The 27,677-nt window shown below is 40.3% G+C and overlaps 1 protein-coding gene across 2 annotated transcripts; it reads left to right on the plus strand.

Moving 5' to 3' along the window:
* The first annotated feature begins 1,819 nt into the window (after positions 1-1,819).
* On the plus strand, positions 1,820-27,399 carry hnf1b (HNF1 homeobox B). 2 transcript variants are annotated; one of them, XM_023351603.1, is made up of 10 exons: positions 1,820-2,494; positions 4,437-4,636; positions 8,389-8,656; positions 8,729-8,952; positions 18,835-18,977; positions 20,960-21,086; positions 21,160-21,342; positions 22,465-22,580; positions 22,807-22,851; positions 27,242-27,399. In XM_023351603.1, exons 1-10 carry the CDS (start codon positions 2,124-2,126, stop codon positions 27,260-27,262), a joined length of 1,698 nt encoding a protein of 565 aa, XP_023207371.1. In that variant the 5' UTR covers positions 1,820-2,123; the 3' UTR covers positions 27,263-27,399. The 2 variants fall into 2 exon arrangements, with proteins under 2 accessions (XP_023207371.1, XP_023207372.1); XM_023351604.1 differs by lacking the exon at positions 22,807-22,851.
* Positions 27,400-27,677: the final 278 nt, after the last annotated feature.

Consider the following 27,677-nt stretch of genomic DNA (forward strand, 5'->3'; position numbering starts at 1 on the left):
GAATGAATTGTGAGATAATCCCCCCCCCCCCCCCCCCCCCCCCCCACACACACACACACGCACACACACCTACACACACAAACATTACAGTTAAACTTTTAAACCAACATTATATCAAAACAGAACTGCTTTAATTTGCACTTTACCAAACTTAATCTCTTTTTCAGCCTCATAGTTTTAGTCTTTTAGCAAAATATTGCCATTAACAAAGGCTTTAACCCTCATTTCCCGTAATAATGACTGGTGTCTTGGCAGGTAGACCAAAACTAAAAGGATATTATCTTTCTTTTGGATAATAGCAATGGCAAATAATGGAGATTTGATCTGAATCTGAGAAATGAACACAGATAAAACAAAACAAGAAGACATAATAATAATAATAATAATAATAATAATAATAATAATAATAATAATAATAATAATAATAATAATAATAATAATAATAATAATAATAATAATAATAATAAAAGAGGAGGAAGAAGAAGAATTAAACATTTTAAGTTGATAGATGTATGAATCTAAAAACATTCATTTGAACTTTGGCAAAAACAAAAAGTTAATCCTAAAAAATGAAAGAAAAACAAAAGAACGTAACCTCCATTTAATTTCTGGCGCAGCTTTGATTTCTGTAACAGAAAAAAGTACCGATGTCTGGTATCAGTATTGTCATATTTTTACAGTCTATTAGGATGGATTTAAAAAAAAAACCCATTTAAACACAAAAATGCATGTTTTCATTCTGCATCAGTCGCTCTTTGCGAACTGAAATCCGCAAAAGTTCATGTTTAATCTCTAAGACTGATTCAGGGAAGAAAGCAGTGGGCTTTTTAAAATCATTTGCAGTAAAATGCGGGCGTTCTTCGACGCATGTAAAAGTGATTGCAAGCTTAAAAGGCTCCTATGAAACATTCCGGGTGTGAAATTGAAAACTATGTTGACTTGATGTCATTTCACAAATCAAATGTCTTCATTTGAACTTTTTCTCCATCAGTAACCTGTGAATAACACGAGCGGCGCGGAGTGATCTGACCGTGGTGCAGCCCCACCGTGAGTAAAATCCTGATGTCCGCAGCTTATGATTCATTTCCGACTCCATCGACTTCAGTGGTGTCATTTTTGCAGAGTCTTAATATTTCATCTTTTTTTTGTGTGTGTGTATTGAATGGACATTTAAATTAAAACCCGTCCACTGTAGCGTCGTCACTGCTGAGAATAATCTCATGGAGAAATGAAATAAGCAAATCCACATTTATTTACAGTTATTACTTTAAATATTTCAATGCAAAGTAGAAAAGAAGAAAAAAAATGTGATCGGGCTCCTAATCTTTACTGGCCTCGTTCTGCTCTTATCATTTATTGTTTTGCTGACTGAAGACACCCTGACATTGCCTATAAATAACCGGGCTGAGCGTGCTCTCTGGGTCAGTCCAGGTGGACGGGCAGTCTCCGATTCGCTTCAAGAAAAATATTCAAATCGTGGTTGAAAAGCGAAGCAGAACGCAATAAAAAATAAAGACCCAAATTGGGGACGTTTTCCTCAAATAAATGGGGTCAATTTAAACCCTATCTGATTGTCAAACATATAAAAATATATATAGGCCCATAAAAGAATCTTCTAAAAGTGTGAACGCTGGCCTCTCACCGGCGCTTATGTGGAATAAAACCGTGTATACGCGCAGTTCGCCCTTACTTTAAACCACTTTATGGCGCAGAGGCTACAACAGGGTCCGAAGTCCATGAAAGTTTTGCCGATAAGGGGAGCCAATAAAAGCAGCAGAGCAGCAGTGTAAACACGTCTACCTCTGTCCGGAGCGGCGGATTTACATCAGCCGGCCCACTCATTACCATGTTTTATATCCCCCCGCGCTCAGAAAGCATCATGGCAAAGCGGCTCCATCCTCCCCTCCAACAGGGAAGTGAGTGAAGCAGCCTCGCGGAGCAGGTGTCGCGCGGACAGAAACTCCCCCTCCCTCCGACAGCTCCGGACTCCTGGAACTTTATTTATTTATTTAAAAGTTTTCGTTTTTCCTCTTTCTCTCTCTCTCTCCCTCTCCCTCTCTCTCTCTTCCCCCGTCGTTTAATTGCCCTCCATCCTTCCTCGCGGTGCTTATGTCGTGTTTTTAATGTTCTCCAAAATGGTCTCGAAGCTGACGTCCCTACAGCAGGAGCTCCTCAGCGCCCTGCTGGACTCAGGCGTCACCAAAGACGTCCTGATCCAGGCCCTGGACGACATGGACCCCAGTCCGCCGCCGCAGGGCTTCGGGGTGAAAATGGAGAGCCTGCCCGTGTCGCCCGGCAAGCTGAACGGCGCCGACGCGGACTCCAAGCCCGTCTTCCACACGCTCACCAACGGACACGGCAAGGGCAAGCTGTCCGGGGACGAGGGCTCCGAGGACGGGGACGACTACGACACCCCGCCGATCCTCAAGGAGCTCCAGTCGCTCAACACGGAGGAGGCCGCGGAGCAGCGGGCAGAGGTGGACCGCATGTTGGCGTGAGTTTTATTTATTTAAAGTTTTTAAGGTTCATTTTTTTAAAATTACGCTATACGGATAAAATGGCGACCAAACAAAAATCTCACCTTTTTTTTTTTTAAGTTATAGGTTAATTTTGAGGGGTTGAAAACTTAAAATAAACAGAAAAGCAGGCCCCCCGTTCTCCTGAAAGAAATTTCTTTCTTTGTTTACACATTTAAAACAACCCGCCACGCTTTTTTGGTTACTAATTATCCAAATAGATTATTTCTTTACCTTTGGAAAATATCAGCTGAACTAAGATCTATTTATAATTAACTATACTCCACCTCTCGGCGATAAAAAAAAAAGCCGGCAACAAACAGGAGAAAGCAAACAAGTACTTTCAAGTATAATAATGAATTATTATCATTATTATTATTACTTCCACATTTTTTTTATTTTATTTTATTTATAAAGTCCCGTCAAGCCACGAATGTTACCTAAAGAGACGCACAATAAAGAAAAATCTTTACGATAAAACGCAAATAAAAATTAATAAATAAAGCAATTCAATAAATCTTTCAGTTTTGACTGAAAGGGCGGAATTACACATGAATAAAACCAAACATAACAATAAAAGAGAAAAAGTTGGAACAATTTTTCAAAAGTTTCAAACCGAGAATCAACACAGCGTTTAAAAAGCTAATTCATTTCAATCAAAAAAATCTCTCCTCTCACTTTTGTAAAGCTAATATTTGATCATTTGATCCTTATGTAGACATAACTCTTTTTTTTTCTTTCTTTTTTTTTTTTTTTTACCAATTGGTATCATATAATTAGCTGAATTCGACCGCATTATATAAAAAAAATGCTGAAATTGCTGCGTGCAGCTGAATCTGGTTTTATAATTACAGTATATTGATACGAATTGTATCGCTTTACTTGTAAATCTTTATGTAGCTTAACGCAAATAAATGGCGCGTTCAAGTGTCTTCAGATGACTGGGGGTTTTTTTGTGTTTTTTTTTTTTTTTTTTTTGCTTATTGCTACAACACAAACAAACGTGTTTGAAACGAGCAGGATTCGTGGGACAAACATCACAACCAAACCCACGTGTAGTTAAGTTGTTATTAATTTTATTCTATAAATCATCAACTGGAAGACACACAGTGGCGTGTGATTAGAGTGAATGGAGAGATTCTGGTTATTCATTGTCAAAAGTTATAAACTAACATCTCCCCACTTCACCCGCTACACTTTAAGCGCCAGACCTCCACATTCTCCAAAACAAACAGTGGAGAGCAGATCTGCTTTACAGTGGCTGATGTCCGTCTGTCTGTCTGCCTGCCGCGGTCACTGTTTGATTACCGGGCGACTATTCCTTACAGAGAGAGTCTGGGAAATCTGAGTCTATACCTGGGCTAATCCGCAGGTGAGAAGATACGATTTAATGTTAAATTAGAAACTTTTTTAAGCAAAACATTATTTTTTTTCCCCGTCTAGATTGAACATATGGGAATTGAATGTGATCTCAGGCTAATATAAAATTGTTGTTTCATGTTATGTCAAGGAATTCTGACAAATATCTGAATTATTTGTGAAGTTATGCCTGATTTTTTGACTCAAAATGTATATCATAAAGACTGAAAAAATGTGCTTAGGTTCTGTTAGAATATACGTTTAAACCTTACAGTGGTATAAGGCAAATTGTCCTAGTTTCTCAACCTCTGTGAATCCACTTGAACTAACCTTTGAAAATATTTACAGCCACTGGAATGTGTGCTTCAGCGATAGACTGACTCATAATGGCTGCAAACTCCTTTCATCCTTCTTGCAAAACAAGGAAGCTGTGTTCTTGCAATAATCAAAATGGATGCGTTTTCGAATGTTTTTATTTTTGATCATTATTTTTTTTTTTATAACAAAAACCTGCGTTTCCACCTTCAATGCCTGAACCGAAGTTTGCTTTCTGCTTGCCAGCGAGGACCCATGGCGGGCGGCTCGTATGATCAAAGGTTACATGCAGCAGCACAACATCCCCCAGCGGGAGGTGGTGGACATCACAGGGCTCAACCAGTCTCACCTCTCCCAGCACCTCAACAAAGGGACGCCCATGAAGACGCAGAAGCGAGCGGCCCTCTACACCTGGTACGTCAGGAAGCAGCGGGAAATTCTTCGACGTAAGTTAATATTTGAGTTTCTCACCGCTTCCAGTTTTAGATCCGTGGCCATGCGGCCGTGCGGCTCACATTTAGGCCTGCCACCACCACAAGTTTTGCTGGACGATAAATTGTCCCGGGAATTATTTCGGTAAACGATAATATTGTCATTTTGAGACCGTTTTCAACTGATGTAACAATGCGATATTAACACAAGTATACAACATCGAAGATCAGAAAAGCTTTCGTTTTTTTAACAAACATTTCAACACTGCACCTGGGAAACATTTTAGATGTCTAAAATAAATAGCAAAACAACAATAATGAAAATGGATTATGGAGTCTCTGGGACCAAATTTGTATTTCATAAAATGTTACTCGTTAAGCGTGACAAGGGAAAACAGGCAAAAGTGGAAGGTACTGTTAAAGAATAGTTAAAACTAAATATTTTTTGCCAGGTGTCAGATATTGGCAGTGTTTTTTCAAAATGGCGGCTTTGCAACTATATTAAAGGGGAGTGTCTCTTTAACGTCTCCAACTAGATTATAATCTATCATGCTATTAATTGATTTAATGCTTGTTGTGACAGGCCTACTCACCTTAATCCTGCTGGTGTCCAATGAGCTCAAGGTTGCATGAGGTTGTAGTAAACACTTGTGCATTCTGGGTAAAAAAAAATCTACTTCTATTATAATCAACAAAATATGACATGAAGATTAACTGAAGTGATTACAAAGGTGTTATTTGTTTATTAAATGTAAACGAGCATGAATAACATGGGGCAATTCTTCTAATTTAGCACTACCTTGGAAGAAAATGTGAAAATATGTAATACTCTGGAATTTTAATAGATAATATTAGCTGGTCAATTAGTTGGGCTACCTGCTCTGGCACAGTCTGCAGTCAGTATCTTAGCAGACATCTTAAACTGCTGCCTTAATAAGATTGATAAATAAATTTTTCTTTCTATTGTTCCAAATAATGGCTATCTTTGATTTTTATGAGAGAAAACATTTATAAACAGTCAGTTCGAGTAAGCACGGGTCAGCCATCAGTGGCAACAACAGGCAGGGGAGGGGCAGTGCTGTGTTAAACGTCAAATACCTGGAGAAAGCTGGTTCTCGTAGACTTTGAAACTTTTTGAAACCCTGATTTATCTTAATAAAGTTCCTTCAAATCATTGAATTGAATTGAATTTATTTAGGGACGACACATCATGTCTTCCTTGCTTCAGTGAGGAAGTGGCAGCGCTCCTTTAATTCCCATGCATTACTGGCCTTGTTGTTTGTATAGCTGTTGTAAATATATCTGAACGGACAACTCTGTACTTCAGCTAACCTTAGTGAAAGCAGAGGTGCTAATATGTACATTTTGATATCAATCTCATACCAAGTAAACATAGGGCCAGTACCACAGATACTGATTTCTGATACTGATAACTGATACTGATATTTTTGAAGTTTCACATATCAAAATTCTGACATTTAGATATTTTTTGGTCTTTTTTGTATTTTGTTCAAACCCATGACAGAATTTGGATAAAGTTTACAGGTGTCTACAAAATGCTTTACATATCATCACCTTCCTAAAATAGTGGCCTTCGTATTTATTTATTTATTTTTGCCAAAATCACTTTTGGCAAAATATAATTTAGGTAACTATTTTAGAACGTTGACAATATAACAAGTTAATTTGACAAACAGTATCAATAGAAAAACGACAACATGAAACTGTAAAGTGCAAAAGACAAAAGATATATTGAAAGCAAATGAATACAAAATAATTTTTTATACAGAGTTGAGAGGCTACAAATCAAAAATAAAACTAAAGTATTGATCCAATACTGATACTGACTTGGCATCAATATTTCCAATTATCCGCTATCCGTTAATGACTAAAAATAAAAATAATATATATAAAAAACAAAACTGGCTTGTAATCAAAACCCGTGGCGTTGCATCAACTGGGAAACAGAGACAAAGAGAAGAGAAAAGCACAGAGTAGCTTCATAGATGTAATGAAAGATGCTGAGACTCAGAGAACCCAGCAGCTGACAGAAGATGCTCAGAGGTTCACATCGTACCTCTCAAATAGTCACAATATCATCTGCTCATGTTACAGTTTTATTTATAAAGATTTGTCTTTAATTAAAAACAGTTTTGAATCGATACATTTTCTTTTTCTTTGTGAAACTCAAGAACAGAACTTTATTCTGCTCAAGACTCGTTTGAATGAACTAATGCAGAGTTCACTAATAGTTTTTTTAATGTCTTCAGTGAAGATGAATAGAAAGGTGTGTAAAGGTGAAAGCCTTATTTATCCTCTCCAGAATGGGAGGCCATCAACTAGTTATTTTAAACAGGGCTTAAGTGTGACCTAGTTAAGTGTGACCTAGTTAAGTGTGACCTAGTTAAGTGTGACCTAGTTCAGATGCACTAAATGATTAAATTAGGTGTAATTAACACTGTTGACAACTTCATGAAGGTTGTACTTAGCATTCATCAGGAATGGGCTCCTGGTCATACCATTAAGTTGAAAGTGCTTTTGAGAGAAAATGTCTGGACAACAAATTTTTCTTCTTGCTGCCTGTCAGCTGGCTGAAAGAAGATTCCTACACTTTTTAGTGTGCAAAAGCTGCACATTGACTTGTTCTTATTTCAAAAGGTCATGCTGTGGAAATTTAATTCACGCCACCTATTAATCTTACTAGCATAACGGCAATTTAATGCTGGGATTGAAAGCCACCACTGTGTGCGGCGCATATCTTCTACTTGTGTTTATGTCTATATATCAAAACCATATAAAAGAAAACGAATGCTACATGTAATATTATTATGCATCCATTTTGCTGTACTCAGCTTCTGATTTTAATGTTTTTTCTGTGTTGATACTGTAAAACCATGAAACAGTGGCATTTCTTAACACAAAGCAGTGACACTATGAGCTTCTTGTACTGGATTATGTTTAGTATATGCTTACCTTCTGCTATGGACGCTACTATGTATTTTCTCAGGTGGATACAGACACATAGCAGGTGCCATTTCTCACCAGATAACCCGACTCAAATGAAGCAATCACACCTCAGCTCGTTCTCAAAGGGGTGCGCACTGGAGGGGCATGCCTCTCTTATTGATTTTATCATTTACTAATTCACAAACATCTCTTTAATGCAGAAAATAGTGACTAGAGATATGTTTTCCGCCATTGATTTGGCACCCGTTCTAGGGTGACGCCCCATTTGCAGCATAAAGTTCTGTTTGTGGCAGCAGCTGCGTTTCAGTTATAAATGTGCTTAAAACTTGGTTGATATTCTGCTAATGTAAAAAAAAAAAGAAATATAAAAGGTGTTTCCGTTATTAAGTTTGTTCGTATGATAAGTCATTAAAAAACATTCGGCAACATGATCCTCCAACTACTGCATGTCGCCTTCTTTGTCTTTTCGTCATGACCTGGTGCAAAAAAGTGTTTCCTTTCCAGCTTTACAAAATACACATGTTTTGATACAGCCGAAAAACCACCTCATCCTAGCGCAAAAACGTTTTAGCAGAAAATTGGAATTTTTTTTCCCCCCAAAATCTGCGTGTTTCCATAAAGCAAGTGTATTTCCGTAATTCCTATTTGCATAATTATACTGTCAATCCAGCTACATCTTGTTGCCCTCTGGTAGTTGAAAAGTCTGCTTATACCCTGGATCGATCATGGCAACAAGTACAATAAAAAGCAATAAAATGCTTAAAAAATTTGTTTTGAATGATTTCTCATTATTTTTGCAGAGTTCAACCAGGCCACTCAAGCTTCTATTGGCAGCATGTCAGACAAAGGCAGCCAGGATCCGGCCTTTTTCTACCCAGAGTTCAACATGTCCGGCCCGGGAATGGGTCAGTCGAGCGAAGAGGTTGGCACTGAGCCCCTGAGTAAGAAAATGAGGCGTAACCGTTTCAAGTGGGGGCCTGCATCTCAGCAAATCCTGTACCAGGCTTACGAGCGGCAGAAGAACCCCAGCAAGGAGGAGAGGGAGGCTCTGGTGGAGGAGTGCAACAGGTAGAAAAACACAACTCTCCGACGAAAGACTCTGCGGTGCAGCTTTAACATCTTCTACCTCGTTTCCCGCAGAGCCGAGTGTCTTCAGAGAGGCGTCTCCCCTTCCAAAGCTCAGGGACTCGGCTCTAACCTGGTCACCGAAGTGAGAGTTTATAACTGGTTTGCCAACAGACGTAAGGAGGAGGCCTTCAGGCAAAAGCTGGCTATGGACGCCATCACTGCACCGCCGCACGGTATCAACCCACTGCTGTCACACAGCTCGCCGCATCATCCCCAGACCAGCGTGTCCCCTCCAAGTAAGAGTCCACCCCGGAGATCAGAAACATCTGCTGAAACGGTCAATGCAAACGATTTTTATATTTCATGACAGAGCAGTCACAAAGGTTTTAAGATGTATTTTATGTGATGGACCAGCACAACCTTGGTCTATCGTTGTAAAGTGAGGAGAAAAGCATGGTTTTCAACCATTTCTGCTTGTAAACGTAATCTACATGTGTTCATCCCCCTTTATTCTGATACACCTAAATGAAATCTAGAGGAATCTATTCTGTGAAGCTCTGAACTTTTCACGGAGTTTTGGTCCCCCCCACAAAGAGGATGGAGTAACAGAGCTGTCCATCCAAACTGACAGGTAGGAGAAGCAGAAAAGAAGTCTACAGGTAGACACAAAAACACTCTTAAAATCTGGCCTTTATGGAAAAGTCTAAGAAGTCCAGTCTAATGTTTGCCACAAGTCATGTAGGCGACAAGTGGATGAAAGTTGACACCAAACCTTTGGCCAGAAAAACTTAACATTTGAAGTAAACACACCATCCCCCTCGTGCACAGGTGTCAAACTCCAGGCCTCGAGGGCCGCTGTCCTACAGCTTTTAGATGTGCCACAGGTACAAAACACTGGAATGAAATGACTTAATTACCTCCTCCTTGTGTAGATCAGTTCTCCCAGCCTTGCTAATGACCTAATTATTCTATTCAGGTGTGATGCAGCAGAGGCACATCTAAAAGTTGGAGGACACCGGCCCTTGAGGACTGGAGTTTGACACTCCTGCCCTAGTGTAACATGGTGGTGAGAGCATCATGTTGTGTATGGGGAGGCTTTTCTTCAGCAGGAGCATGTAAGGATGGATAGAGTTAAAAATAAGAGAGTCCTTCAAAAAAATCTGTTGGTCTGCAAAAGACATGAGACTAATTTGGAAAAGTTATATCTCCTTCCAGTTCACAAATCTGTCATAACAGATTAATAAGAATGCTAAAATTCACATAAAATACATCAAAGTTTGTGACAAAATGCAAGGTGACGTATTTGTCCATGTGACATTTTAGTTTCAGTTTCCCTTAGAGCAAAACTTGCCAGAAAAAAAAAAAGGTTTCCAAGGCAGAGTTGATGTGATCAGGGAGCCAGAGAAAGAGAGGCCTGGATGATCAATGACCGCGAGTGAGCTGAGTAAATGCCATTGTTATTCTGATCTTTGAAAACACACTGAGAACAATCCACATTGTACCTGCAATCTCCACTCCAAAGTCAGCATGGAGAGGCATGACACAAAGGGCAGCAATCCTGCGACAGGCCAGGGTCAGGCCAGGGTCAGGGAGGAGTGGGTTGGGGGCAGTTGGGGCGAACAGACAGATCCAGAACACCTCGACGTAGCGCTGCGGTTTCCGTGGCTTCTCCTCTTGCTCCCAGGTTGCTGAACGGGGAGACGCCGCGTGTCGTTGCTCTGACCATTTCACCCCGACCAGATGTTTGCTTTCGGAGTAATTAGTATTGACCAAGCCCACCTTTACGGTATAAAACCAACCTGATAGGGCCGCGCGGAGCTTTATGCCCCCTGCGCCATCACTCACCCACCATAAAAGTGAGATTTGAGAGCCGCACTCAGAGCCCATTCTTGTCTTCTCGTGTTCGAACACGAGGCCACCTTTGAAGAGCACACAAACTGTTTGCCTTGGCTTGCTCTTTTACCTTTGGATAAACTGGTCCCACTTGTGGACCGTCTGTTTGCGTTTGTCTTTTTTTTTCTTCTTTTTTCTTGTTGTGGCTCACTTGAACACCTGACCAGGCAATGACCTGAGGCTGCGTCGCGGTGGAAGGGGTCGACAGCGAGGCTGTCCAGCAGAAGGGGAAAGGTTGGTGGTAGACCCACAAAGAGTTGCTTACAAGGTGTCCCGCTGGCATCCCGCCGACACCATCAGCTGTTTTTCAGCGTCAGCTCCAAACTGACAATAGGGTCCCGGCAGGCGGTCTCATTGCGTTGCCAGGGCACGGCCTGTATAATGCGCGCTTAATGGACAATTAAAATCCTTTGCTGCTACATCTCCCGGGCCCTTGATAAGGGGGCTCCTCTGACTTCAACCCTCTATACTCTGCCTCAGCAGGGGCCTCCATTGTCTGTGGTGTATTAGAGGACTGCAGTGACTGTAACATAGGGTTCATTTATCTCAGTCGGGCCTTACTGTTGAGGCTGGTCGTAGACTCTGAGCAGCAGGAGCTGTCCGCTGAGGTATTGGCTCCTTTCTGGCCAGACAGGACTGATCACCACTTCTTCTTTGCCTGTAGAGAAAGCCAGCTCACCCCTCCACCCTCCTCACCACCACCTCCCACCACTCTTTCCTCCTATGCTCACCTTCAGTCATATGTGAGAGGTCACTCCTGGGTCATTTCAGGCATACTCCTCTCACTCTGGGAGTTTTTATTGATTCTGTTTTGCTTCATTGATCAGTCGGTCACAACTGGATGGACGGTCAAACAGTGTGACGTGCATTTTTAGTGGTGAACTTTTTTTCCCTTGCTATAGCAACAGAAACTGATCCTACGGACAGATTAGCTGGCAGCATTCGGCTCCTGTGTGGGATTTACCCTTACTTTTATTCTCCAAATAACATCTACTTCTACTATTATAAGTCTACTACTAAGTCCCATCTTCACATGCATTCAGCTGTGAGGCTAAGTTAAGCTATCAACCAGTGTTTTTACTTTCGCCCTACAAAAAGTGCAAAGACGTCAATGTCTTTTGATGGCCTTGAAAGGACAACCAACATTTGTTTCTGCCAGTTTAGCAGAAAGTATGTGCATCAGTTTGAAGTCCCTTGTTTTGTATTCATGTGCAACTATTTTCTGTAAATACTTTTTGGGTTTTTATACCTTTTAGATCCACTTGGCTCCATTAGAATCCACTTTTGACCGTTTTTCTGTGTGCCTGTATGAGAATTTACAGTGAGGTTGTCCAGCAGCTTTGAAGGCACGCAATAGTCAATGAGAAGTTTTTTTAGGTACAAAAAGAAGCTTTCAGTTTCCAGTTTTGCATCACATCTTTTTGTCCAGAGGTGTTTCCGTAGATCTTTGTCCCTTTATGTAACTTTATGTGGAGTAAAGTACAGCTCCAGGGCAAGTATGAATTAATGTTTGGACCTTTTTTTCGCTAGGTTTGGGCTTTTGGGCAGATTCCACTTTTTTTTGTAAGAATTAAAATTCTATTTAATTCAATTCGATTTGGTTTGGTTCAGTTTGGTTGTGCTTGGTTTGATTCTATTATATTGTATGTATTCTGTTCTGTTGCGACAATTTATAACAAAGGTAATCACAATGTGATAAAGGACAGGAACAGGCCTAATTTGTACTCAACCAACTCCAAGTTGGTGCAAATTAACTTTAAATAAATCTTTTCTTTTGTTGAGAAATCTAAACATATATTCAGGTTCATATCCAGCTACATATAATCCAGCTCACATCTAATTATGGTACAACATAATCAGCTCAGTTGACCATATAATGTGGATAGGTGAGACGCTGTCAGAACAAGGAGGTCCAGCTGATTTCATTGAGTGTTTCACAATTTCTATAGAGAAAAAATGTGCTGTAGAGCTGCGTCTAACAGAAAATAAGGACATTTTAATATTGTCCCTATTTATTCATACCAGTTCTTTTTGTTGTGCTTTTAAAAACAGTTTTATAAATACGTTGTTGGATGATATGTTCAGAAATGGGAAAAAGTGAGAATTTTCAGCTTTTACGCATTTAATGAGCAAAGAGTAAGTAAATGTATTTGTTTTAAACCTAAGGTTTAAAAAAACACCTTTTACTGACAGTCAATTATATTTATTTTTCACTTAAGATTATCAGAAAAGTGAAGCTGTGCTGTGGAAGCTGAGTTTTACGTGTCGTTCTGCTCTTTAGAAAAGCAGCAGACTCAGAAGTTCCAGATCGGATACAGTAGTGAGTGGGTGAGTGGGTGAGTGGGCTGCCCAGCTTTCTGCTGTCACCTCAGGCTGGCTGAAAACACACATACACACTCAGAAAAGATTGCCCGGCTTTGCACTTTCCTGTGTCGGCTCTCCCAGAGAGCCACAAAGAGGAGACCGGATATGTCCTGCAAAGACCCAGGGGGTCCGTCGTATGCAGTGCCTCCACAATGGCCACAGCCTGGGGTTGGGGACGCAGGCTTTGATATTACACGGGTCACACAGAGAGTGTGGGCCTTTTAAACCGGTCGAAGATCCCGAGCCGCCACTCCCCTTTTGGGATTCTCGCCCTCCCCTTGCTCTCAGCGAGCTAGCACAAGTTTTTATTTCTTGTTTGCGCAACTGCACCAAAAACATAAGATTTTTACAACCCTCAAAGCCACTCAGGAACCTCCGAACAAGATGAGCTTTTCTTTTTTCTTTTTTTAGAAAACTAGCAAGTTTTCACTAGTTGTGAAAACTCAATCTGAGGTTCTCTGCCGCTCAAATTCCTGCCAAATCCAAAGAAACAAAACCGCCCTGAACAGCATCCTTTACTCCCTCTGACACTTAAAGAGGTCGCCCAGCTCCGAGATAACTGACTTTTTATGAGTCCTCCTCCATTGTGTCGCAATGGGGGTCACGAGTCCAATGGACTGCTTTATTGTTCCGCGGCGGTGTTTACAAGGCACGGCGGGTTGTTGTGGGGTTGATAGTATGTCGCAGGAGACAATATGAAGTCTGTCGGCTGAACAAAATGGAGGATAGGTACTTAAGCCCTTGAAATATGGTGCAGCGGCCGTATCTATATTCAAAGTAAGAGCCGGGCACTATCAAAGGCATGGTTGGTTTAAATGTGTTTACTTTTGCTCTGATAGTGAAATGATATGTTTGATACCCTTGGGATGTTTATTTCCCTTTTAAACAGAAACCCTAAGGAGGTTCAGGTTGAGACAGGACGACGTGATGCAGGACAGATTTTAACTATCAAAACTTGATGGTTTTTATGAATAAAAGCTGCCTAAACTGCATCTAACATCAAATCCACAAGCTTTTTCTATCTCAGATCTGTGCAGGCTTGTTTCCATAAGAGAAATCAAGAAATGCGTCAGGATAAAGAAGTGTGCAGAAGCCATGATGATGTTACATGTTAAGTTACCAAACTTGGGCGTCAATTCTCAGCCCAATGTCTACTCCAGCGAAGTCTCGCACTTGAATTTGAAGCCTTGAACTGAAGATTTATTTACAGATTTCTCCACTAAGAAGGAGTAAAGGAGAAAGGTTGTCTGAGAGTAGTAGCCGTGAGAACCACCCATAAATCTAAATGCTCTTTGTCGCAAGTTCATTTGTCTGAATTTACAATAATTAATGGCTTTTAATAATAATAGAATTATTAATAATAATTAAATAATAATTAATTAATTAATGATTACAATTCTGAAAATATTCATAAATATGTAATTTTTGTTCCATTCCGGCCCAACATTATTTCTCTGAAGCGGACAGGGTCAGCACATCACTGATAAATCCGCACATAGGTTTCCTACAACATGCTGTTTGGCATTAAAAGCTAATGCTACTCATGTCAGAGCTGAAAGGAAGCCAAAACAAGCCACCTAAATCATATCACTAGACAGCAATAGTCGTTTTGTACAGACAAAACATTCAGAAAAAGAAAAAATCAAACAAGAATGCACATATCTGAACTGTTAAACTTTATGCTCACAAACAACCATGTTCTTTGCTAAGGTTGTTTAAGCTACATCTTTACCTTCTCATTTTCCATCGTCTAAATGAGTCAATATTATTGGTGTCAAACACATTATTTATTTCATTACATAGAGACCTGTTCAATTAATTAGAATATTATTGTTAAGTTAATAATAATGATTTTCCACCTGTTAATAAATCACCAAATTTAAAATTAGAATAGTACAGACCAATAAAAAAAAACATTTTTAATATAGAAATATAGCCTTAGTGAAAACTATATTTAGTACCTGCTGTAAGGTTTTCAATTTTCAAATTTAATCTGACTAATGAGCTTCATCAAACTCTTATTCAGATGTATTAAATATGACTGAATATACTGGATTTGAACAATAATATGGCAAACTACACACACCGTTGCTCACATCCTGTTCCAATTTCCAGCAGCCTTCATTAGGAAATCAATGCCTCCCTCATTGCTCACCTTTCGTGTCAGTGCCTCTCCCTGTTTTCTTTTCTTGCTTTCTTTTTTTTTTTTTATCTCAAAACCCGCTGTATATCAATACCTGCTGCCATGTCAGACCGACTTCGACTGGGCGCTGCGGCTGTCACACCCGGGTCAGGGACGGAGGGCGCTGTGGGGGAAGATGGGAGATCTGAGTGCAAACAGAGTCTGTCTCTGGATTGTCACTGAGGGAGGGGACGCTCTCCCTGTCCGTGTGAGGCTGAGACCACAGGATAAGAATGTGTTTGACATTGCTTGTAATTGTGTAATGTTTGCTCTGTTGGTATCAGGGGGTGGAGGGCTGGGGGGCTGCATCAGCAAACAGGTATTAGATTGTCAGTTGTGTGTGTGCATGTGGGTGGGTGTGTGTGTGTGTGTGTGTGTGGGCGTGTGTGTGCGTGTGTGTTGGGAGGTGTAGTGGGGTTGGGTTAGCATTTTTTGAGAGACAGCTAAAAGTCCAGACTTTGGCTTTAGTGTTCGTATTACACGTTGTTTCTTTGCAGCGTTGTAAATATGTGAATTCAGTTAATGGTGCAAGTTATCCTTATTTTTACTAGTTTGTGCGACAAGCTTTATTTTTCTTCTTCCATCTTGTCTTAATAACCCCAGAAGCGATCATATTTAACTTCCACATACATTACCTTGCAAAGGTTTCCATAGCTCTTGAACTAGGGCTGGACGATATGGCTGAAAACTTATCACAATATAATCATTTGATATCAGTCGATGTTAATAATTGTCAGTATCAATAATTATTGATTAGTTTTGTGTTTTAAATATCTCAAATACTGCCAAACTGGTAATGTGACCTTTCTTGTTTAACCCAGTTTTCTTTCAATGCTGTGGTTTTAATTTCTGAGCAGCTGTGAGACACGGTGGGAAAACCTGAAACTGCTGCTGCTCAAGTTACTCAACAGGCAGTTGCTAGGTAACCAAAAAGTGAATGAGTTAGTCGATGTCACCGACGTTGAGTAGCTAGCCGTGAGAGGTTGAGCGGCTAAAGCATTTCCTCTGCCTACATCACCCAGAATGCTGTGCGATTCTGGATCAGGGTTCAGTGACTATTCTACATACTGAATACTGATCACATGTCTATCGCAATATATATTGTTGTTGATTTATTGTCCAGCCCTACCTTGAACTGTTCTACATTTTGACACATTATAAATGTATTTTATGTGAAATCATCACAAAATCGTGTATAATTAAAACCTGGAAGGAGAATGATGCTTTCAACATGCCATGCTTTTGTGTTCAACCTCCATGAGGCAAAACTTTGTTGAGCCACCTTTAATGCAAATTAGATTAAATCAGATATAACAAGTCTTACCTCATATTCACAGCTAGATTTAGGGCTGTACTTTGACTAGGGCATTCTAGCACATGAGTATAGTTTGATCTAAATCTGCTTGTAGGGTCATTGTCCTGCCAGAAGGTGAACTCTGCCCCAGTCTCACATCTGGCCCACCGTAACCTTTTATGCAGCCCTTTAGACTCCAGAGAGCCGCATAAATAAAACCTTCAAGATAACAGTTGTGTTCTTAGATTTTATTTTATCAGTCAAATCAGAGCAGCTTTTTATCGATCTACTGCCAAATTACATCACTACGTTCAATATTATTTAATAAAAATAAAAATAAAAATTCAGCTTCACATTGAATTATAATGTTATTCCCTCCTCAAAAGCATAGTTCAGCTTCCGACTCACCCCTCCACCACTCCTTCCCCACTCAGCTCCTCCAGAATAGCAGCAGCAGCAATTAGCAAGCATCTGGTGGAACTGAGCATCGGCTGAGCTTATCATGCGGACTACCTCTCAAAAAAATGTGCCTTTAATTAAAAAAAATTTAAAGGCTTGATGGATGAAAACTGTTATGGTGAGGTGCTGAAGGCGGAGTGTTGGATAGAGCAGAAGCTTCTTAAAGAGACAGAGCCCAATTTCAAGGTGTTAAATTGCAACATCAGATTTCTTTTAAGTCATGTTTAACGTGTTTATAACAACTGGAGGTAACATAGTCACGTGACTGTGCTATAAAATGGCACAATGTTCCTGGAAAGCACACAATACTGCCCCTTTCAGAAGAACTCATCGAACGGAGAGACAGCTATTTATTAATAGAATACTTTTATCAGTACATAGGGTACTTTTATTAATATATACTTCCTCAATTGGCTTTTTAAAGGACATTCATAATCCAGATGTGGCTTAAAATATAAATGAGTTGGACACCCCGACTTAGAGAAAAGTGTAAATTGGACTTTGGATGCATCTTTTCCAACAATGGCTTCTTTTAGCCCAGATTTAACAAGAGTGTGATTAGTAGTTGCCATGTCAACAGCGTCTCCCCCCCCACCCGAGTTATTCCTGACCTGTCTGTTGATCTTCACGATGCTGTTTGTTCACTAATGTTTTCTGGCTAAACAACACAGCTGGATTTGCACCAGGATATAATGACACACAAATTGACAGATTTTTATTTCAATGATTCCTGCTAACGTTTGGTTGTTCTGGGAGTGAACAAATGGAAGTGAATACAAATGTATGGCAAACTTTTCAGATCCTTTCTGTGGAAAACATTTAAAATTATGTTCACGTATCTTTCTGCTTCACAATTCTGCCTTAAATTGTGTCGCTCCAAATCCATAGTACATCACAATTTTTTTTTTTTACTGTTTGTTGTTGTAAAATGAGAAAACGTGAAATACCTAGAGGGCTTGGGAACACTTAGCAACCTTTACACTGAATGTTAGCATTTCCTAAACCGCAGGTGAACCTTTGAACTGACGTAATGAAGCACATCATCATCAGCAGCAGCAGCGATTGTGTGCTAATCATGGAGTCTACTGGAAGTTGTGGTCTTGTGAGTGCGTGCACACAGAGAATGGCCTTGGCTTAGCTGCGTAGATAGCAGCAGTGGACAGGTCAGTCAGTGTGCGTGTGTGTGTGGGTGTGGGGGCGTGCGCGTGTGTGTGTGTTTGTTTGCTTTGACCTACCCGGTCTGAGTCAAAGAGCAACACAGCGTGGCTGCAGCTGTAACCCTCTTTCTTCCATCACGTGATCCACGCATCATGAGAGTATCCTGCAGGGTGCGTGTAGCTGTGTTTCCATCAACCATAAAATTGCATAAATTGAAATTATGAAAATAAATTTTCTTAATGGAAATACACCAATAAAAAAAGAAAAAAACTCGATAAGTTTTTGCACCAGGATGCCCTGGTTTTTCAGTCATATGGAAACACTGAGTCACGTGATCAACTGCTACTGGCAAAAACGACAAAGAGGACGACAGGACGTAGGAGGATGATGGTTTGTTTTTGTTGAGGGTTTTTTCCGGTCAATGTGCCACCATATGCTTGCTCCACCATGAAAAGTTGTTTGTCATTCAAATGTGTTGGATCCATAGCTCTTCTGTGAAAATGCAGCGTTCTTAGCTGCTCTCAGGGTTGTTGTCGCTCCAACACCTGAATAAGACGCCGATGTCTCCTCTGGAAGAAGATGAGCTCTAACGCCAAGACTAAGTTATGAATATATCTCATGTAACTGTTTACATCCATCGCTGGCACAATTTTTATTGACTCAGTGCATGAACAAGCTTATTCACATGTGATTTTAATTCCATTTCTTACTTAATGGAAATATTGCAAATGAGAATTTGTGGGGGGTTTTGACACTAGCAGAATATCGACAAAGATTTCCACACATTTGTAATGGATTTTGTGTGTGTGTGTTTTTCTCTCCTGCCAGTGCGTTACAGCCAAGGCCCCGGCGAAGTCTCCTCCTCCACCGCCATCAGTCACCACAGCAGCAGCAGCCAGTCAGTGCTGCAGCAGGTGTCCCCGGGAGGACTGGACCACAGCCACAGCCTGCTGTCGCCCGACGCCAAGATGGTGAGTGAGCACACCTGGACCCTCCCTCCGTGGCCGCAGATTAGATAAGGCATGGCGTGCGTTCAGCGGAAACCCTGAGTCCTGCTCTCCCATGGACCCTGCGCCAACAATTCTCACATTGTGCAGCTCTGTTTGAGCGGCAGCGTCCTAGCAGGCAGCCTTCACCTGAGCAGACAGGCAGGCACGCTGGTCACTCTGCCAACAAACCTCACAATGAAACGTTCTGTTCTTATTGATTAAACGGCAAGCAAAGAGAAGCCAAAGGTGGAGGAATGACAGCACCATTTGATCGTGCCCGATAATCTGCCGTCGTATGTTTTTTTTTTTTGTAATAACATGCTTTAAAAACATCCCTAATTTTATTTTACCTTGCTCATGAGAAGGCAAACTTTTTAATGACCTTTCAAAGTGGTCTTGACCAACAAGTGGTTCAGGATTTCTGACGCGCTTCTAGACTTTTCCTGTGGACTTTAGTAGCTTTTTTACACATTTAGATCCAGTCTTTCATCTGACCGTGACAGCGTGCTTACAAAAAAAAAGAATAAAAACTGACCCAGAAAAGGAGAAGAAGGAGTTTCAGGTGAAGACTAATATCTGCAAGCATTGGTTGATGTAATATCCATAAGGTAGATGTAGGTGTGCTGTGATTCAAAGTCATGAAGGAGTTCAACTCAGAGTCCACAGCAAAATTTGCCAAGGGAGAAAATAAAGAATATTCTATTCTATTCATGATAACTCTGAGTAAAATGTAATATTTTTTTGTGTTCGGTGGCTATGCTAACTGACCTTAGCATCCACTGTGTGGAAGGAGCTGCAGTGTAGCAGAGAGAAAGGGAGCAAGTGTGAACAGCATGTACATGAGATTGATTGACAGCGTTAAGCTCCTCCTCGTGGCTCTGATTGAATGTTTCTGACCAGGAGTGGTGTATTTCTGCAGATGGCAGTGGCACCACATTGAGCTAATTTCTTTTTGTTTTTACAGATTATCTGCCCCATGTTATACCGTCAGAACAGTGACAGTTTTAACTGTAAAAAACTTATTGATTATAAAAGTTACTGCAACTTTAAGAAAGATGGAAGATCTGAGGTAACATCTGAGAAACCCAGCATCTTTATCGTTTTCCAAAACTTCAGTCCTTGGGAATAACTTTGTTCCTAGAATACTATAACCTAAAGTCTGAAACAGTTTTTGTGCTCTTCAAAAATCAGTCTAAAAGAGAGCAAATTGTGTCTTAGTGACACGCCTAGAGTTCATCTTAAAACTGATCAACTGTGTAAGTGTAGACATTTCTTCATTTCTTGTGATTTGGAGCCACTTCTTGCCGGAATGATTCATGGATCGACGTCAGGCTGCAAACAAATAATCGCACCCGGAAAAACAAAGCAAAAAAAAAACAAAACAAGCATTCCTCTGTCACTTTCAGATATCGAGTGGAAAAGCTGAAAAAATCCAATCCATCAGACCCAAACAAGTCTATCTCAGACTTTAAATTGTTGGCCTGTGTTTGAGCTGACCTAACTTCCCTGTTAGGACACTTCCGCCTTTCCGACTCGGTTTCTGTGAAACGAGTGCCAACATTGTGCCGTGATGGTCTGTCGGTTTTTTTTTTTTTTGTCCCCTTGTGGTTGTGAAATGAGCCATATTCAAATGAATGAAACCCCAGTGCAGAGGAGGATCCAGTAAGCCCACTGAACCGTTTGCTCTCATATCTGTTTCTTTATCGTTTTTCTTTTTTGTTTATGACGTCCTCTCGTGCGTCGCGTTTGAGCGGTTTACACGAGAGAAATGTTGGACAAAAGAATCCAAACTGAGTCAACATTCTGAACCCGCTGTTTGCTCAGCAGGCAACATCTGGCTCGCTTTGAACGTGGATTTACACAGGAAGACGCTCAGTCTCTCTTCACTGAGTGCCGCGTTCAGCTGAAAGTAAATAACGCAGCAGTAAAAGCTTGATTTCATTTCCCTCGTCTCCCCTCTGCAGATTTCAGGCTCGGGCGGAGGACTTCCTCCGGTCAGCACGCTGACCAACATCCACAGTTCCCACCACAGCCACCAGCAGCCGCAGAACCTCCTAATGCCTCTGACAGGAGTCATGGCGATAGCACAGAGTAAGTCTCGCAGAAAAAGAGCCGTCCGTCCGGAAACGGTCTCCTGGATCTAACGGCAGGTGTTTCTGGTCAGGTTTGAGCACGTCGCAGGCCCAGACGGTGCCGGTGATCAACAGCGTGGCGGGGAGCCTCGCCGCTCTCCAGCCGGTGCAGTTCTCCCAGCAGCTCCACAGCCCCCACCAGCCGAGCCTGATGCAGCAGTCGCCCAGCCACATGAGCCAGCAGCCCTTCATGGCCACCGTCACACACTCTCACAGTCAGTAACTCTGCTCTCTTCATGCCTACCTGTTAAATCATCCGTGCTAATTCATTGTTGTTGTTTTTTTTGTTTTTTACGGCAGGTGACTTCTAGCACTATTAGCTTGTGCTGAGTTGGTTGAAATTCAAAGCAGAACCCATAAAATTGTATCAATGGTGACTTCCGCTCCGGGCTTTATAGTTCATAAAGTTGTAGCTTCTCCTTTTCCCTCCAGGTTGCTACGGCGGTGTGTAGATGGTAGATAGAAAAAGTAGAGGAGTAAATTTCCACCCAAAAATGTTTTTTACCTCTAACTTAAAAATGTTCTTGAACAAACAAGGAAAAATGCTCAGCTTTACAAACAAGGAGTTTGAAAAGTTGAAAATTTGGTACAAAACAATTCAGATAATCGACTTTCTGAAATTTTCTGAATTTAGGAAGTTGAAAATATTTCTAGTGCTGGCAATCACGAGGATGATTGACAACGGTGAAACCCCTCCCCCTGGCTCTGATTGGTTGTTTCTGACGGAGCGTTGTATTTGTTCAGATGACATCAGGACCACATGGAGGAAGGCAGAGGAACTCAAGTTTTTCACAGATGATCAATATATTGACATTAGTACTGTTACAACATAATGACAATTTTAACAAATATGTAAAAACCATATAAAAGTTGCATACCACTTCTTTATCAAGAACAATTGAAACAAACTGTAAAGGGGAAAGCATCTGCTGTACATTCAGGCCCATTTTATTGAGTAAAACTGTGGTGTAAGGAGCCAAATATGGCACCAGAGCCACAGGTTGAAGACCCCTGATGGTTTGACACTGATACTGAATATGTTAAAGGGATAGTTCAGATTTTTTGGGCCAAAAATGTACTTTTCTCAACAACTAATCTCTTTTTCATTAGGTCAAGACGCCAAGAAATGTTGATAACATTTTGATTGGCAATAACTTCCAAAATAAATAAAAAAATCTTACGAGACCATATGTTTAAAAACAAATCCTACAAATTACATAGTTCTGGCATGGCTCTGTCAAAGAAAATGTAAATATTTCTGCAAATAGAAGCTGGATTTCACACATTTTATGGGTTAAAACTGACATTTTCTTCTTTCTTTTTTCTCTCTCATGCAGTGTATTCGCACAAACAAGAGCCCCCGCAGTACTCTCACCCGTCCCGTTTCCCCTCATCCATGGTCACAGATGCCAACAGCATCAGCACCCTCAGCTCCATGTCCTCCAGCAAGACGGTGAGTCCCCCAAACCTCCCATCACGCCTCTCAGACCGCAGTTATCTCTCTGATTCTCATTCTGATTGCATTAGAATCAGAGCTAAATTTGCTGCATATTCCTTTTAAAAACATCATCCTTAAATACACCCCACAGCAGGAAGTAGACACAGCCAGGTAGAAAGAGAGAGAGACTGTGTGTGTGTCATGATTTTCTGTTGACTTGTTTAATTCCTTGTCGTGTTAGGACGCTCCTGTAAACAAGATGGTGCAACTCGGGGGTATCTCCTGGGTAAATACTTTACTTTATCAGTTCAGCTTTAATGAGTGAAATCCAACTCAAAGCCAATCACTTTTCAGCCCAGGGTGTGTAGCCGTGCACACTAACCCTTTCCGCTTCCTGTTCGGGGCTGATGCTCAGACAGTCCCAGACCAAACAGACTAGATGGATGCATGGGCGGGACACTCTCATCACCATTCCCGTTTCCTCTCAAACAGCTGTCCAATCAGTCTCTGCCTCTCCTCCACTTTCATCTTCACCACTGCTGCCATCAGGAAATGAAGAGCTGTTAATCACGGCTCTGCTTCCCTGCGTGCTTACAGTGTGGCTGCAGGTGAAATGAAGTGAGTGGAGGAGGGCGGCGGTGAAGTTTTTCTTCTTCTTCTTGTTCCTTTTGGTAATTACGCCGCTTCCTCTTTCCTACTTCTCCCTGCTCTCTTGTGATCGCTCTAGCCTGAAATGTTGTCCACGGTGTGTTAACATGCTCAATTTCCCACGCTGAAGCAGAGCGCTCGCTCTCCACTGACTGATGATGATGGCAGCACGGAGAGTTGGTGCTGTTCTTCTTTTTTGTGAAAGATTCATAAAACGTGATGTGTCGCTCAGAGCATTTTTGGAAGGACAGTAAACAGAGACCAGAACGTTTAGTTAAAATCAAATGACCCAAAATGTAATTTAACTTATTTTTTTAAGTTGTGAATAAAAACCTCACATACACTAAAAAAAGAAAATGGAGCTCCAAATTAAGAAATTGTGCTGATTTGTGACAATTCATTGAATGAATTTTGATTCTTACGTTGGTTTAACTTGACAACTTAATAAATAAACTTAGATCAACTTAATTTGATCACTTATGACCAAGTAACACAATGTATTTAAGTTGGATCACCTGTTCTCTTTTTGTACTGTGCCTGAATGACCTTCCGTGTTATTCTGCTGTTTTATTGAAATCTCCAAAATCACAAATTACAAATATTTCATTAGACTTTTAAAATTTTAAGTTTAACGCTGTATATTGTTATCAGAAATACCTTCAAACTGTGATGCTGTACTTTCAAATATCAAACAAAAAAATTATAAAACTATTTAAAAAATGCCTTTGATACACACTATAAAAAACAACATTGGAAAAAAACCCCATTACGAACAATTATATCTAGTAAGTACAACACATGCAGTACAGTACTGTTGTATTGTACTGAATTATTGTCATACATTTACTATAAAACAGTACAGTGCAATGTTGTATTACGTTGTAGTGTACTTTTTTGTATTGTATGTTGAGTGTACTGCACTGACATACTGAACTGTATTATATTCTAGAGTACAATACTATGCAGTACTGTATTTTAAAATATAACATGTTGACAGGATAACACTATAGCATAGAAACTATACCTTTATACTATCCTATAAAGTATTGTCGATATTGTATTATATCACATAGCACAGTATAGTTTTACAATATAAAAAATATGTAAGCAAATTTTTTTCCTTTTCCAGTGATGCGGCCATGGTCTCCCCTTGACCCCCTTTGGGGCCACCACTGACTATTGTGCAAAAGTCCCAAGAAATAATACAAATAGTATAAAGATGTATCTAAAAATAAACTAATTAAATAACTAATAAGTACCTCGAACTGGTTAAAATATTTGTTATAGAATTAAAATTCTATTAAATTTCTAAATTAAAAAAATGACCCCTTGAGATTAGATGCTTAATTCAGTCATTAAAAAAAAAGTGTTGTATGCGAAACATATTCAGACGACAATTGAAATTAGCTTAAAGTCTACGTAAGTAGCTCATTTTTACACTTTTCTTTAGCGAACTAGAACCAAAAAGACCATTAAAAAAAAAAGAGCTTCAGAAATCTTTGCTCCCTGCTTTCAGCATTATTGCATGTTATTTATTGAACAATCACCAGAAAAGTCAGGGATTTACTTATCAGGAAGTGATTTGGGCCGAACCTCCTTTTCATTAAACGAGCCGGGCTTTATAGCACCCAGTATTTACCTGCAGCCCTCCGCTTGGAGTGCACGCCGCGTCTAATGACTCAGGTGTTGGCTGCAGGTCAGCTTTTATCAGGTGAGGCTGTTTGCCGGCCGCGGGGTCACGCCGGGGTCAGCCGTCTCCATGGAGAGGCAGGTGAAAAGTAAATCCCTCAAACAGTCCTGAAGGGGGAGAGAGAGTGGAAACAGGCTTGTCAGAGCCAAGGGGAAGAGGAATGGGGAATGTATTTGGTCAGGTGTGGCAGGCTCAGGTGGGAGGGCTGTTTAAGGTAAAAGCAGGAAAACTCAACGGCATGTCAGAATTATGACTTTTTCCAATAATGAAAAACATGACAAAAAATGGAAAAACTGTCTCACAGTTTACCAAACAGATTTTTGATGAGTAAAGCTAACTTTTTTGGTTGATGTGAATGTAAACGTCGCCTTCAGCTATGATTATCTCTTTCACTTCTTCGTCCTCTACAGGTTTAACATAATAAAAATAATACTTTTCTAACAACACGGTCAAGTTTTTAGCTAAATAAACTGAAACATGAATCCTCTTGAAAGCCATTTTAAAAAGCTTTGTTTGGCTAACATAGACAGTACGATGCCATGAAACGATGCGCAACAGATGTTCTCTGCTTATGCTTAAGATTCAATGAGAAAACTGATGCTAACTGCTGATGAAGAAAAAGTGCAGCATCAAATAAATTATGATTTTCCCTGTTCTTCCATCTTTCTCCCTTTTTATAGTGGCAAGATCAACTTTGGTCCTCGTTTAGTCATAATTCTCACACTTATGATTGTTCTTAACGTAGTGACTTTGTACATTATCAAGTTTAATTGAACAGCACTTTTGCTGATCCCCAACCTAAACGACAGGATCTCTTGTCTTTCCTATTTTGAAGAGTTAGACCAAGAAGAATGGGCCATATTTACAGCTGGAGCATAAATATGATAGTGTCACATCATATTTATGCTCCAGCTAAACAGGAAGCATGGAGTACTTATTAACCTACAGTCTCTGGTTAACTTAAAAAAACATTACAGATGCTTTCATCATGTTTACGTTAACCTTTAACCGCACAACTGCGGCTGTGAATTACAGGGGATTTTATGAAAACATTTGCTCTCAATGCATTTTTTTGTGCAAAACAAACATGTTGTGTGTCTGAGTTTATGCTGCTTAAATGAAAGTTGGCTTTATTTTTAAAGGGCTTTTCATACACTTTTATCAGGTGTGCTAATACATGTAGAGGATGCTGTTTATTCCAGCTTTTAACTCTTAACGCCAAATATATTTGAGACATATGATATAAATTCAGGCATATTTTACAGAAATTAAAAGTCTTTCAGAGGACAGAAACAAGTGAGGAGGATAATTATCCTTTACTTCCTTCTTATGCAATTAACTGCAATATTGTTATTATTATTATTGAGAATAAGACAGTTTATAACACGATGCATCTCGTAAAACTTCAAGGAATCAAATAACTTTATTGTTATACCAGCTCCCATTTATGTTTATGGTATGGAACTCAGACTCAGGTCACAGTTTAAGAAGCCTAATAAATAACTGAATTAATCAATCACCATCATCATCGTCATCATCACTATCGTCATTGTTGTCATCAACTTTATTTATAAAACACTTTTGAAACACCAGCCACAGTTGAAACAAGTGCTGAACATTAGAGATAAATGAGACAAATTAAAGCATAAAAATAAAAGAACAAAGCTGTAATAAATTACAAACTAAGTTCAAAACACAATAAAACAACACAGTTACATAAATAAGATCAATACAAATAAAAGTTAAGTAAAAGCGAGTCTCATTTGGGTTGAAGGCCAATGAGTAAATTTAAGATTTCAGAGGGATTTTAAAATTGGACAGTGAATAAATAAATATAAAGTGAAATGAAGCTCAAATTGGGTTGTAGCTAAATGCTACAAACGCAAGACATAGTCGATAATATTGCACAAATAAATAAATAAATAAAATATTACATTTCAAACAAAACTTGAACCACTAATCACAAAAAAACCAACTGAATAATGATCATCATCCTCATGTTTCTCACTGCTGCCATCTTGTGGGCATGTGTGGATGCGGCGGAACGAGAAGCGCAGCTGAAACTCATTATTTCTGCCTTATTTAGTTATTATTTCTCCACTCTGTGTAGGCTGTACTTTTAAATTGTGGGTTATAATTGAGCTGGTTTTATTTGACTGTTTGTTCGTGGAGCTGGAAATAACGGAGTGACGTGACCTCGTGAAACGATGACAAGACCGTAGTAAACCCCCGACAGCCAAACGGATCGCCTACTCTGGAATATACCCAGAATGCACCTGTGTTGTATGTAACGCAGGTTTTTACTTTGCCTGACTTCTTCTCTCCTTTTCTTTCCCAGTGTCCTCTTCCAGCTTGGTGAGAGCGGCCAACCGACCTCCCCGCTGCCCGGCAACCGTTGCGCATTTTTCCACCCTCTCGCCGAGGTTAGCATGGCAACCGCTAATGGCCCGCAGGCGCGCGCGCGCTGGACAACAAGCTGGTCAACAAACACGGAGGGGAGGGGGGGGGGGGGGGGGGAAGGGGGACCGAGTCTGGCGCGCATGAATGATCAACAAGGATGTTAATGATTCAAACTCAAATCTTAGAAAACAGTATTCGGTTTAAAGAAGAAAAGAAAAAAGTCATCCCAAGTTGTCACGTAAAGGAACAAAAGCACCAGAGTGAACTATTTTGAGGACCTTAATGGAGGGATTTGGGGTGACGTCAAGACATTAAAGACAGAGAGGACGAGGGGGACACCTTGTCTGCACGTGTGACAATCACAACGACCGCTA

Source organism: Xiphophorus maculatus, chromosome 18 (assembly GCF_002775205.1).
Source record: "Xiphophorus maculatus strain JP 163 A chromosome 18, X_maculatus-5.0-male, whole genome shotgun sequence".
Taxonomy (NCBI): domain Eukaryota; kingdom Metazoa; phylum Chordata; class Actinopteri; order Cyprinodontiformes; family Poeciliidae; genus Xiphophorus; species Xiphophorus maculatus.